The 13,428-nt window shown below is 37.2% G+C and overlaps 1 protein-coding gene across 1 annotated transcript in view; it reads left to right on the top strand.

Moving 5' to 3' along the window:
* LOC6651193 overlaps window positions 1-4,773 on the top strand; it is a 28,750-nt gene extending 23,977 nt beyond the window's left edge. Inside the window, exons 7-11 of the mRNA XM_023180300.2 lie at window positions 2,278-2,462; window positions 2,531-2,637; window positions 2,716-2,869; window positions 2,944-4,184; window positions 4,427-4,773. Of these exons, the coding sequence (XP_023036068.2) occupies window positions 2,278-2,462; window positions 2,531-2,637; window positions 2,716-2,869; window positions 2,944-4,184; window positions 4,427-4,440 (1,701 nt within the window). The 3' untranslated portion in view covers window positions 4,441-4,773. The remainder of the gene's footprint in view (window positions 1-2,277; window positions 2,463-2,530; window positions 2,638-2,715; window positions 2,870-2,943; window positions 4,185-4,426) is intronic.
* Window positions 4,774-13,428: the final 8,655 nt, after the last annotated feature.

Here is a 13,428-nt window from a genome sequence, read left to right as displayed (position 1 = left end):
AATTAAGTTGAAAGTTGGCAGTTTAATGAGGTGGCAGGAAGTTGTGTATTTGTCTGTGGCTTAATAAACCATAGATTCTTCCCATGAGAGTGGATTATTAAATTAAGCAACACTCAAACAATTATGCAAACTAGCAAAGGCAACAACTGAAAGCTTTAAAGTTTTGCAAAGATTAAAATTCCTTGATTCAGCCATTAAGTAGGCAATTCTTTCGCCAGAGGGAATTTAAGTTTATCTTAAAGTAATCCATTGTAATCTTATGCATGATATTAACGTCTTTAATTGTAAACTGATCGTTCACGTTTTCTTTGAAAGCTACCAAAGCAAAATTTGTTGTTTTATATTAAATAATTTAAATTAGATTTGTTAATCTTGTCTATGCCAGTAAATATTGAATATCATTAGGAATGAGAACAAATCTGCAAGGTATGTAGTGAAGCAACCATTAAAGGATCCAGTGAGAGAGTCTGGGGGATCTGGATAAGCCCCGAAATATCCAAATTTAGGTATATATTTATTTAGGATAAATCCTCAAAACTGACAAAGTGCTTTTTTCTAACTTTTCTAACCCGTAAACCTAAATTTTTAGATCGGATACCGCCTGAGAATGTATTCCCAAACTAAACGGTTGCCAGCATCTCAAAATATTTGATAACTGTGAAGATATGCACATAAAAAATGTGGAATTTGCGGTTTCAAGCTATGCCGTCTCTTTTTCGCTTCACGTAGTTTGCATTCCCAACTACTTTTAGCGTTTACTATATGGTGTGGCCGTTACAACTCTGGATTCTTTAGCGAAGTCTGTTGATGATAGAACTTTGAATCTTTTGTGCTGCGTATGATTAAAAATCTTCTGAGTTAGTAAGATTTATTGACCTCAAGCCGACTAAAACTAAGTTTTTGGTTATTGGATAATTTATATAGCATATTATGTTTTTCAGAGCTTGCTTTTTATTATTTTGTATGAAAACTTAAGGTTCATGATCTATTCAGTCTCTTTATTGTCCTACAGTATTCAATTAGAATTTTTGATTGGGTTCTGTATGTTTTTAGGAAGATATTAAGAACTAAATTTTTCGTTCACTTTATGAAAGATTACGAAAAATGTTTAAAATAAATATAAAAAATGTTCTTAACAAGAATCGAGTATTACTAACTGCTTTGAGACCTTTACTTTTCTTTTGGCCTCTTTTATGGTTCATGAAAATGGAATTTGATCAGCTTTTAACAATGTTAAGAGAGGGGACAAACCAAAAAAAAAAAATCATTCATTTCCCAGCCTTGTCCAGGCTTAGGTAATCTCTTTGCATATGGCAAGACCCACATGAACTGCCAGCGATAACCCCGAAAACCAAATCTACTTACAACAGCCAGAAAAACAAAAACCAAACAAAAAAAACTTCAACTCCAACAACAACAACAACTAATGCCGGGCGTACATTCACCAACAACAATCCCAATGCTAGTCTCAGTCAGTTCCAGTATACAATCCCAATCCCATGCTAAGGCTAAAGTATAGGCTCTCGTTAATATGCAATAAAAATGGACCAATAAATAATTATGAATGAGGTCAGGCATAGTTCAGTTCCAGAGACAGCATAGACAAAAGAGACTAAGAGACAACAACTGCAACAGCAACAACAACAACAAGAGACGGCGACAGAGCAGTGGCGCCTGCACTCCAGTCTAAGGTCGTCTCATTTACCAAAAACCAATACCACTAACACAGGGAGACAGAGACAGAGGGGCCACATCCAGACGGCATCTCTGCGTCATCGACGATTTGGAATCGGGATCCCGGGATCCGGGCGCTGCATTTGCATTTAAGCAGAAGACTCAGAAGAAGCAGCAGCGGCTCCATACCAAAAAAAAAAAAAAAAAACAAAAACAAAAAAACAAAAAACCAAAAAAACAAAATGCAATTGCAATGGGAAAAATAAATGCAGGCACGTTTTAATTGGGAGACAATGGCTGGAAAAGAAAGAGAAAGAGAGAAAGAGAGAGACTGAAATTTAATGGAGTCTGGCATTTTTTTTGTGTTTTTTTGTGAAACTGAGAAAACATTTCTGTGATTGCCTTTTTCAAATTATGGAATCAGAGTAAAATGTCTATTCAACATGGTCCCCACCATGGGGAGGTGGCATACCATTACCAAAAATGGTCATAAAAACTCTGCGACTGCGATGGAGTTTTTTCTTCTTCTCTTATTTTGTATTTGTTGTGCTTCGTGAGAGCCACCCGCAAATAATGTAAGCCCTAAACAAATTCCTTTTACAGGTTGTCCTCGTCCAGGGTCATTATTTGTCATTCCTGCCCCTTTGTAGTCGCAATGAGCCCGTTTTTCTGGCCACCTGCACACCCATTGCCATGCCCGAGACACGTGAATGTGTAGTTCAAGGTGCTACCAATGTCTTTACCACCATTCATTCAATGGATATGAAAATAGCCCACATCGATAAGAAGTAAGTGTTGTTAAGCAATAACAAATAATCTAAATTTTATGTTAACATTTTCATTGCTCCTTTTGCAGTGGTGAATTTCATTTAGGTTATGATAAGGCAACACTGCAAGGAACATCCTGGTACAATCTAATACATAGTGAGAATTTGCGAGAGGCTCAAAGCAAACATAGGCTAAGTAAGTACTAAATCAGACTAAAATCTATAATATGCTGTTCTTATTTATCTCTTTTAATTTTAATCACCTTTCTAATAGTCACACAATCCGAACAGGATCGTAGTTGCATCCTGCTAGTGCGCATGCAGCGCTCCAGCGGTGATTACACCTGGGTCCATGTGGTTCTACAAGTACGCGATAGTCCCGATTCGACACAACAGCCTGTCATAGTCTGTACAAATCAGGTGCTCAAGTAAGTTATTAACTCGCCTATATATCTAATTCCCTTCCCTTCTTTTAAACACAATTTTATCAATGTTTCTTTAGTGATCGCGAGGCTTCCATAATGTTGGCCAATTCCTGGCTATATCATTATTATACAGTGCAATCGAAAATACAATTTGGCATGCCATTGGATAGTGGCATTCGTGTCCCACCGCCGAGTGCCAGCAATGCCAGTGGTTACTATAGTCCGCAGACGCAAGGTGGCTTGGGTGTGGGTGTGGGTGTGGGTGGTGTTGGCAGTGGAAATGGCTCAGTAGGTGGCGTAAGTGTATTTGGCACTCATCCGCATGGACATCCGCATCATCATCATCATCATCACTATCATACAGTGGCCCATCATCCGCATCCTCATATGGGAGCCTATGGAGGTGTTTATCATCATGCCGAGGCCAATGGCATTGAGCTCAAAGAGGATGCACAGCCATTGTTTAGCTTTCACGAACCGGTGGATTATAGTCAAGTGAATGGTGGTACTGGTGGTGGTCCTGCAGTTGCTTCCACCACTCAGAAGTCTCGCCAGACATCATCGACACCGCCGCCGCCCAAGAAGCGAGCAAGAAATAAACTAGAACCGCTTTTCCTGCAAGCAGCTGAACGTTCTCCCGCAGCAGCCATAACACCGGAACCCGATTGTTATGCCCTCCATCCGCATTCCCATACGGCTGATGCCTCGGTCATCTATGCCACCATAGTGCCCACTCGTCCCCGCTTGCCACCCCACAAGGCATTGCCACCGGATCCTGCAGATTTCATTGAACAATGGAATCCCAGTCCACCGTGGTCGGAATCTGCTCAGAAGGCTTCCTTAGACAGTTTTAGTTCATCGCATGAACTGAGTCCCTGCATAACCACAACACCGCCAACTCCTACTAGTGCCACGCCCCATCAGGGTGGAATTGGTGGCACACAAGTGATAGGGCCAGCGTTTAGTTTTGAATGGATGTCAGATCCTTTGGTGCCAGTGGCCTATCAACAATGGCCACCCAGTGGAGATCATCATCAGCATTTGTCTCAACATTTGGCAGCAGCTCAACACCAGCAACACCAACAACAGCAGCAACAGCAGCAGCAGCAACACCAGCAACATCATCAGCAGCAACAACAGCAACAGCAATATCATCACTTAACCCTACACAACATCAATGTCCACGTGGCGGGGGCTTCTCTAACGCGTGCGACAGATTCTATTGATTCAACTGGATCCACATCCACAATTGTGACTTCAGTGGCTTTACCACTTGCCACGGGCCATACAGATGCCAGCGAACCGGTTGAAGATAGAGGTTAGTACAGATATTGGCACGATTGCGGTCAATTCGCATACGTGTGCTAAGTAATTAAGCTGTGAAAACAATGGCATATCAAAGTAAAAATTATTAATATACAAATCAATAACAAATATCATCTATATATGTATGTATATACATATGTATTTGTTGTTTTGATAAGAGTTTCCAATCGCAGCTTCCGCCACGCTTATGCTCAATTCGTTTCCATCTTCTCTTGTCATCTCATTTTTTTTCAGATTCCAAAAATTAGTGAAGACGAAAAAAAAAATAAAAAGCTTGGAAATGCCCAGGCAGAGAGCCCAGGTGATAATCACATTTAAATTAATTGCCACTTGTCATCTTAGCGTTTAAATTATTTTTTATCTCTAACAGAAACTGTATAACTAGTTTTTACCTACCAATATTCAGTATGTATATCGCTCTTCACTTCTTTTTTCCTCACCACCCACGCCCCACCCCCTTGTATATGTGCAATTTGCGGAAAACTATGAAAAAATAAAAATAGTTGAAAATTAGTTTTTGCTAGAGAGGAAGCCAGAGAGAAGCTCTATTAGCATTTTTATGGCATTTTTTATGAGTATTTTTTTTGCTTATGTATTTGTATTTTGTATTTTTTTGTAATATTATTTTGTCGACGTATCTCTAGGAAAATTAGGTTAATTATTTTATTTATGAAAACAAACAAATATTTATTGCTATTATTATTATTATTATTACCAATTATTATTGCTTTAACATTTGCCTATTGAATAAAAAAAACAAAAACAAAAAACAAAACAAAGCAAGTATCATTTTAGTTAATATTTAAAACCTAATGGTTATAGTTCTGATTACAGGTAAGCAATTTGCTTTAAAAAGATTTTAAAAACTAAAACTTTCCCATTTATAATTTAACTACTAGATAATATATTTTAAGATTAGAAACTTAAAGGTTTTTTTAACAAAACAATAAAAGGTTTTGGTATACTTAAATAAGGATGATTGAAATAAAATTTAGAATGGACGTAAATAGTTTTCACAGAAAGAATTGGAATAAAAACTAGAAAAATATCGATTATTGGCAAAAATTTTGTGAACTTCTTACAAGATTAAATTTCGATAACTTTTCAATTACGCTTAGAAGTTTTCAATTGTAAGATTTTGTTTAAATTGATATACTTTACTTATACTTTTTAAATCGTTAATAAATTGTTCTTGTTTTAGTGAGTAAAAATATCAAAACTTTGACTAAAACGTTTTTAAAATTGGGTAACAAATAGCTAAGCCTTTCAAATCCTAAGCTTAGTAAAAATTCGAGCAATTTTTTATAATAACAATTATGGTTTTGTTTAGAATCTCAATTTTTACTTATTTTTCACACAATTTTCAATATCTTAAATTAACTTTTTAAAATAGAAGATTTCTGAAAGTCAAACATTCTGTCTTTCAACTTTCAAAGAGACTAAAGAATTCACTAAGTAATAATGCTTTTTCTGATCTCGAGCGATTATGGTATTGTATTAAGTTCGACTTATTTTGATGAGATTTTAATATCTCAATTAACGCTTGACCAAAAACAATTTTTGACCAGAAACTTGGTGTTAACTCATTTGCAAATGTGGCCTTGTTAATAAGACATTTGGTAAGGGTATTTCGAAGTTCACGCCAAGTTAAATGAGTCCTCATTCGGTTCGCTATTTAAGCCAGAATGGAAAACCATTTTATTATGTTATTACTTTAGTTATATGGCACAAAGTTAGTTAGTTCTTTATGTAATTTGATTTTATAATAGAATGATTTGTGTAGCCATTCAATTGCTATTGTATAACGATATTTTAGCTGATCTCAAGGTTACAACTGGTTGGACAATTTTTCAGTTATTTGTAATAAAGTTTTATGATCTCATAAGGTTGTGGTAGTTAGGTTTTAATCAGTATATCAATTACCCATTTAATTGAATCATACAAAGCTAATTTCTATGCAAATTCAACTCATTATTTGCCTGATCTCTAAACTGTTCAGTCATGTGCAATTTTGGTAACAAAACTTTATGTGGTTGGAGACAAAATGACAGGAATCGGGGCTTTTGTTGTTAAATTTTCTTTTAATGCTTTGCACTCTGAACCAGCAACCGAAATCGTAAACGCTTTCGCCCCAAAAAGCCACTCCCCATGCCAACAAAAAAAAAGAAACAAAAAATAAAACTGAGAAAAAAAGCGGCAAAGTCATAGACATTTTCAATTTCAAGCCACTTCATGGTGACGACGACGACGACGAAGACGCAGAACAGACGCCAGACAGTTGAATTTCACACACAGGCCCACTCGAGGCTCAACAAGATGAGGTTGAATCTGAGACAGAGACGACTTTGGGTTTGAGACTTTGGCTGAGGCTGAGGTTGGGACTGGGGCTGTGGCTGTGGCTGGGGCTCCTTTATTTTTCGGCTGCTGTTGGCAGAGATCTTTTGGTGATATCCCAACAAATATTGTAAGTAGAATGGCCAACAAAAAGGCAAACAAAACGAAAAGAAAAGAAAAGAAAAGAAACGGAACGCTGAAAAAACGTAGACGCCGCAGCTGGCGCGATTGAATGACTCCTCGTTGTCGTCCATATGTCCGGATTGTCTGAGATACTGACTCTGGGACTGGACGACGACGACACACTTACAGGCGACGACGGCCAACAGCAGCAGAAGCAGCAGCATCAGCAGCAGCAGCAACAGCAGCAGCAATAGCAGCAGCATTCTCAGAAATATTGGTGTAGGTCACAGCCAGAGATAACATGCTGAGACTGAGACTGAGACCTGAGCCATTGCCAGAGTTTGAGCCTGTGTGTGCTCCTCTCAGTCCTGGCTGGCCTCATTGTATGCAAATGTGCCACGATCAACGCGAGCTTAAGTCAAAGCAAAGCCACCACCCGCCCAGGCAGATGACGATCATGATGATCTTTAATGATGATGACGACGATGATGATGATGATGATGATGCTGATGCTTAGCCTCTTCATGGGTGCCAGAATCGTTTTGTGTGTAAGTTTGGGATTTCTTTCTTGCTTTGTTTTGAGTTGTGCGATTTTTGGGATTTTTGCATTTCCTTTGTCCTGGCTTATGTAAGTATAAAAGGAACACAACCAGGACCAGGCACGAGAATTGTTACATTTTTTCTTGTTTTGTATTTCGCTCTGATATTAGCTAAAGACGAAATTAATGGAATATTTAATAATAACGAATTTGACATACACTTTAAACACACAAAAAAACTATTCAAATTACAACTTTTTATATAAATATGAAAAAGATAACTAAATAGTTTTATTGCATAAAAATCATTGATATTTAAGAATAGATACCAAATATGGAATGTAAGAAAATCTATATAATAAAGTTTTTTATATTATCATAGATAATAAATAATTTAGCGTTTAAAAAAGATATTTTCTGTGGTATAGTGTAGAGTATAGATTATTTGTAGATAATTTCATTGATAATTCGAATCAAAATCAACTACTTTCAGTTTAAAATTGTTACAAGTTTTTCTTGTCATTTCTTTAAAGACTTTTAAATACCCCACACCTACACCAACAACAACAATAACATCAAGGGTATTCCTGAAACAAAAAAAGGGCCAAAAAATTGTTATAAATAAACCTAAACGACAATGGTAATGCATTTTACACATACACACCCCTTTAAGAGATCGAAAGAGAGAGCGAGAGAGAGAGAAATACGAAAACATTTCAACAGGAACAACATGTAATTTTTCGTACTGCCTCAAACCATATGCAATGCCCAATGCCCGGGGTCACGACACTTTTTGTGGCAACATCAGCGGCAGCAGCAGCAGCAGCACTGCAGCAGAATTGAAATCGTCAGCAAATAGTGGGAGAAGTATGGCAAACAGGCAGCCAGCCAAAAGGTTTTTGCCTGCCTTATTGTTTTCCATCCAAAAACAGTTGGAGATGCCTGGACAAGGTACCTGGACTTGGTGGAGTTGGTGGTAGAGTTGGTGGTGGTAGTGGTGGCCATGGCGACTGCCTGGCGTCAAGAGAATGCGTTGAGCTTGTACCCTTTTGGCTTTGATTTTGTGCATTGTGCAGAAAACTTTGTTTTTCCTAGGAAAAAAATGTTACATGAAATTAATAAATAGGCAAATAAATGTTAAACAGCTGCTGGTTTGTACGTGTTCTTAATGTTGTTGTTGTTGTTGTCTGTCCATTCTGTTGCTGTTGTTGCTGTTGTTGTTGTTGTTGTTGATGGTGTTATTGCACGCGCACGGTAGCCAGAGACCATTGTGCCTGCACACAGGGTGGTGATGATGTTCCACCAAACTGGCATTTGCATAACACTAAGCAACGACAACAACAACAACAACAACAACAACAACAATTTCAGCTAGAAGAGACATTAAATGTACTTTGTAAAGGATTTTCAAATTTTTCCCATACAGCATTCACACACAAAAACAAAAACTTCTTCGTTCTGGTCTCCTTCGCTTTGCCACTGCATGGCAAATCCTTTTTGCTGCACCTTAATGCAACCAATTGCGTTTGGTTTAGCTGCCACCACTGAAACTAATGCCAAGCCTTTGCGCCAATATTGCAAGGCTATAAAAACTATTTTAGACCAAAAGCAAGACCAAAAAAAAAGCAGCAAATATATTCCGCTCCGCCCTCACCAAGAGCAAAATGGGGAACATATCCATAACTTGTATTTTTAGTCATATTGCCGATTTAGTTACCCAGCAATAAGGAAGATACACTTCTTTGTTATATAATATGTAGTTAAGGAGAGTTACCCTGTAAATTAACGAGATTTAGAACTAACAACTCTTATTTCACTTCAAAGACTAATAACTTTTTGGACACATATTTATATCAAAGAACCCTACTCTGACATATTAAGTAAAGTACCAATGTTTCTATCCCATTTCTGGTCGAATTCCAGACTGTCCTAAATGGTTAGAGCTTGACCAGCGTTGACTGCCAAATGGATTAATGTGCAGGGTTGTAGACTTAAGACTAGGACTAGAAAGGAAGGGTTGCTTAGTTGGGTGGGAAAACTGTTCTGATTTTTAATGATGGACTGGATGAAAGTTCATATCTCCTTGTTATTTACTCTCCCAACCTAGAGACAATCCTGCGGAGAAAGTTGTAGATGCTGTCTAAGCAAATTAGCCTTCCATTTCAATGGTCTTGGTAAATTTCAACAAGTATTCATTCCCCCTAACAATCCTTTTATAATTTTTCAAATTTTATTTAGCTACACTCTGATCAAACATAATAATACAAAACATTGTGATTAGTCAACCCATAGATAGGTAGTTAATAACATTGGAAAAAATCTATAAAAATCAGACCAACCATTGGAGCCAAGAAAACTGGATACTACGAAGAATTCTTAGAAACTGTCTCCAAGAAACATGGTGGCTCAGTCAAATCTCAAGCTCCTGCTACAAAGAATGACTTTTACCAGAAAGTTTCTTAGAATTATTTGAGGAATTCGAATTTGGTATTGAAATTGACCCGACTTTGCAAACTGACACACATATTTAGAATTACAAGCCATTTACCAGGATCGAACATTCCTACACCTACTATGAATAATGTAAAAAGGTGAAAATGGACTAAGCATTTCATGAGGATCGCTGGACTCAAATCACAGGCTAGTATATGGATATAGCTTTGACGTGTTATGCCGTAGTTGCTAGTGCTTGTAAAAACTGGTTAGGTTAATAGTTTACTACTAAATATAACTAATATAAATAAAACTAATGATAGTAATAATAAAAGTTTCTGAATTTCATGCCTAAGATACATAAAGACGTAATAAGGGTACAGAAAAGTCATTTGGACTATGAGTAAAATTAATTTTCTTATTAATCTTTAGTCTAAAACTCATTTATAATTAAATGTAGATCATTTCTGAAACCTCTCGGAAAGAACCATTTTATTGTATTTTCCAACCCTAATAAAAGTTTTACAAAACGATTATACTATACTTTATCTCAATAACTCATTCAATAGATTTGTCATATCAAATCAACCTAATAAAAAATGATGTGCATCTGCTTAAAGACTTCTCAGACAGAGTTTAGTTTTCTATATACTTTTTTCTAAAGTTTGTACAACTTATAAAAGTTTCCCTGTGAAAAATAATCAAGAGCAATTTTAGCTCTAACTACCCATACTCGATGTTTGTTTTCAATATCCAATTGATACCTCCTACCTTACTTTCTATAGTTTTGAATTTCAAATGCAGCCAAATTATTTCTCTTTCAATCGAAAAGAAAAAACCGGCAAGTCACTGCGGCAATAAGGCAGCGGGCGGCATTAATATGTAAGCCGCAATGGCAACGACAACTACAACAACAAAACATAATAATTCGTCTATAATTTATACACAATTGTAAATAAAATGTGTACAAGCATAATTTACACATAAACAAGACGATGCGCCACAAGAAGAAAAAGCAAAAAACTATGTACAAAAAAAAGGAGAAAAACTTGCAACATCATCACACAAGATGAAGGGGAGGGAGGTAGGGAAAACGATTAGAATTCTGCAGCAGCAGCAGCAGCAGAAGAAGATGGACCCAGGTGACTGAGAAATTGATCAACTCTGTGGCGGGACATAAACTAAAAGCTTATTTAACATTAATTTCGCCACGAAAATCACACAGCAATTTTAAACATCAGTTACATACTGGATGAGAAGAAGAAGAATGATGGTAGAGAGGGAGGGAGGGAGGTGGCGGGGAGCAGCCCAATGGAAGCAAACAGCAACATGCGAAAATATGTACACTTGCCCCTCTATCCCTCCTCTATCTTACTCACTCACCTACTCTCTTAGCCTCATGTAATCTAAGCTGCCATTAAACAAAATACAAGAAAAACTTACGAAAACATATGCTACATATTACCGCCAAACCAAGGATGAGGACTGCAGCTAGAGACGACGGTAGGGATGGAGGGAAAGGGATGCAAGAGTAAAAGAGGGTCGGGTAGTTGCATTGCCCAGTGACGGAAGTTAAGAAGCCGTTGCACCATGGGCCAAATAGGCAATGTTTTTCCTTTGAAAGATTTCTTCTAAAAATTTGTGGTTAAAGTTAGTCAATATTATTAAGCTTACCTTAACCTAAGTTAATTACCATAGACTAATTATAGTAACTAGTTAGATTTCAATGAGAAAACTTTGCTATTTAAGTCTGATCGTTAAATAAAATAAGAGTGTAAGCCTCCAAAATTAATAAATGATACATGTTAAAATTTAAATAGAATTTTGAATTTATTCCATAGTGCAAATCGAACGACCTGCTTGCCTTTTTCTGACTATGTTTTGGTAGGAGATTTTTGTTTTTTTTAGTGGGAGAGCTACAGCTAGCTGCACGCTGAGCAATTGCACCTGCCTTGGCCTGATCTCTGCTCCAGTCTCGGTCTCAGTCGCAGTCTCAGTCTCGATGTTTGGGTCTCAGTCGCAGTCTCATTGCACTCCAATCTCCTCCACTTGGGGCTGGTTGTGCCCCGTGTACAAAGATTTAGAGCGACATTAGAGCAGTCAATCCATCATGACTGAACATTACCATAAATTACACAGAAATAATTGATTATTACGAGAAGACAGAGAGGCGACCCAAAAGCCAGCCAGCCCAGACGGGGATCTCTTTCTGCACACACACACACACACACTCACACACTGAAATACACACATGTGTGTGAGCCTGAGTGGAGTTCGCCATTATATGTATATAGGTATGTGGAGAGGGGGGAGGGAGTGGGTTTCACTCTACGCAGTTTGGCAACATCGAGCACACCGATTTAGTTTAAATTACGTTGGGAAGATGCGCAACGACCTGGTCAACAAAAAGAAGAAAAATTCAACTCGTAGAGGGCAATCAGCAGCGGCTCAAGCAATTGGCAAGCCACTAAGCACTTTGAACTTGCCAACTTGGCCAGTTGAGCCAGCCTCATTCTACTTTAGCCCCGATTCCCATTCCGATCCCCATCCCGTTAACTGGTTCCTGGTATTTCTTAGTCTCGGGCTTAGCTCTTTTTTTTCCTCCTCTGAGTAATTGCAAGTTGTAACTTGCCGGCGAGGCCAAAAATTTAATCAATGTAAACAAATATTTGCCAAAAGATATATAATCCTCTATATATATCTACTATTTGCTGTTGGTAAAGTCAAGTAATTAGTTAGTCAACTATTTGTTTTAGTTTTGTTTTAGACAAATGTTTAACGATTTGCGTGATGTTCAAATGAAGTTTGTCGACATGGTGCAAAAATAATGTAAAAAGAACCAAACTAATTTTGGCAAATCTGCAGAAATTTGTGGCAAGTAAAAAGCAATAAATTTTCATTTCGAATTCGCTTTACAATTTTAAAAAGACTTTAAATACTTAAACAAATATATATAGGTTTTATAAGTATATTTTACGTATGAGCTACTAATTTCAATTGCTGAGGTTTTTATCAAATTCGAACTTTAAGTACCCAAGTTATGCATTTGAATGTTTTTCACTAAGTCGGCCATAAGGTTGGAGTTGGAAGTTGGCCATTTGGTCTTGGCATTTTTAAATATTCTTTGAAAAGGAGCTTGGTATACCGAAGTTGGCAAGACGACTTACTTACTTCATTTTGATTAGGCGTTATTTCTAGTTAGAAGGAGAGTCGAAATAGGTCTAACATTTTATATGTTGATTTAGAATATAACCAGGCCCGGACTGGCACAACGGGCAATCGGGCAAATACCCAGTAGGCCCTCAAGGTAGGAAATTATATGTATAAGAAGTCGTTTCTATTTTATTTACATAAATGATCATAAGTACTTGATGTAAAACGTAAAAATGTGTACCTGTCATTTTCCTCGGATATAATTTTTCAAGAATATATGTAGTATAGGGGGCCCTTCAACTTGTATGCCCGATGGGCCCTTAAAGTCCCAGTCCGGGCCTGATAATACATGCCTTGCCATTAGATTGTTTAAAATGGAATTTTTTAACTCTTACTTCTCCTCACAAAGACAATTACTCACACACTTCCTTGCCATACTTTTAAGTCACATATGTAAGTACAATTTTTAAAAATTCTGAGGAACCTTCATTCTGACTATGAAGCAAACTAAGTAAACTTAAACAATTTTTAATGCTTAGTTATTACTTTTACCCATCTACAAGGCGACATTAACGAAATATTGAAAACAATTTGCAACCGACAATGGCAAAATAGAACTGTAAGGGTTGTCAAACCAGCTTTAATGCAGATCTG

The sequence above is a fragment of the Drosophila willistoni genome, chromosome 3R (genome assembly GCF_018902025.1).
Source record: "Drosophila willistoni isolate 14030-0811.24 chromosome 3R, UCI_dwil_1.1, whole genome shotgun sequence".
Lineage (NCBI taxonomy): Eukaryota > Metazoa > Arthropoda > Insecta > Diptera > Drosophilidae > Drosophila > Drosophila willistoni.
Note: the sequence above shows the minus strand (reverse complement) of the source record. Positions and strands in the feature narration are given on the sequence as shown.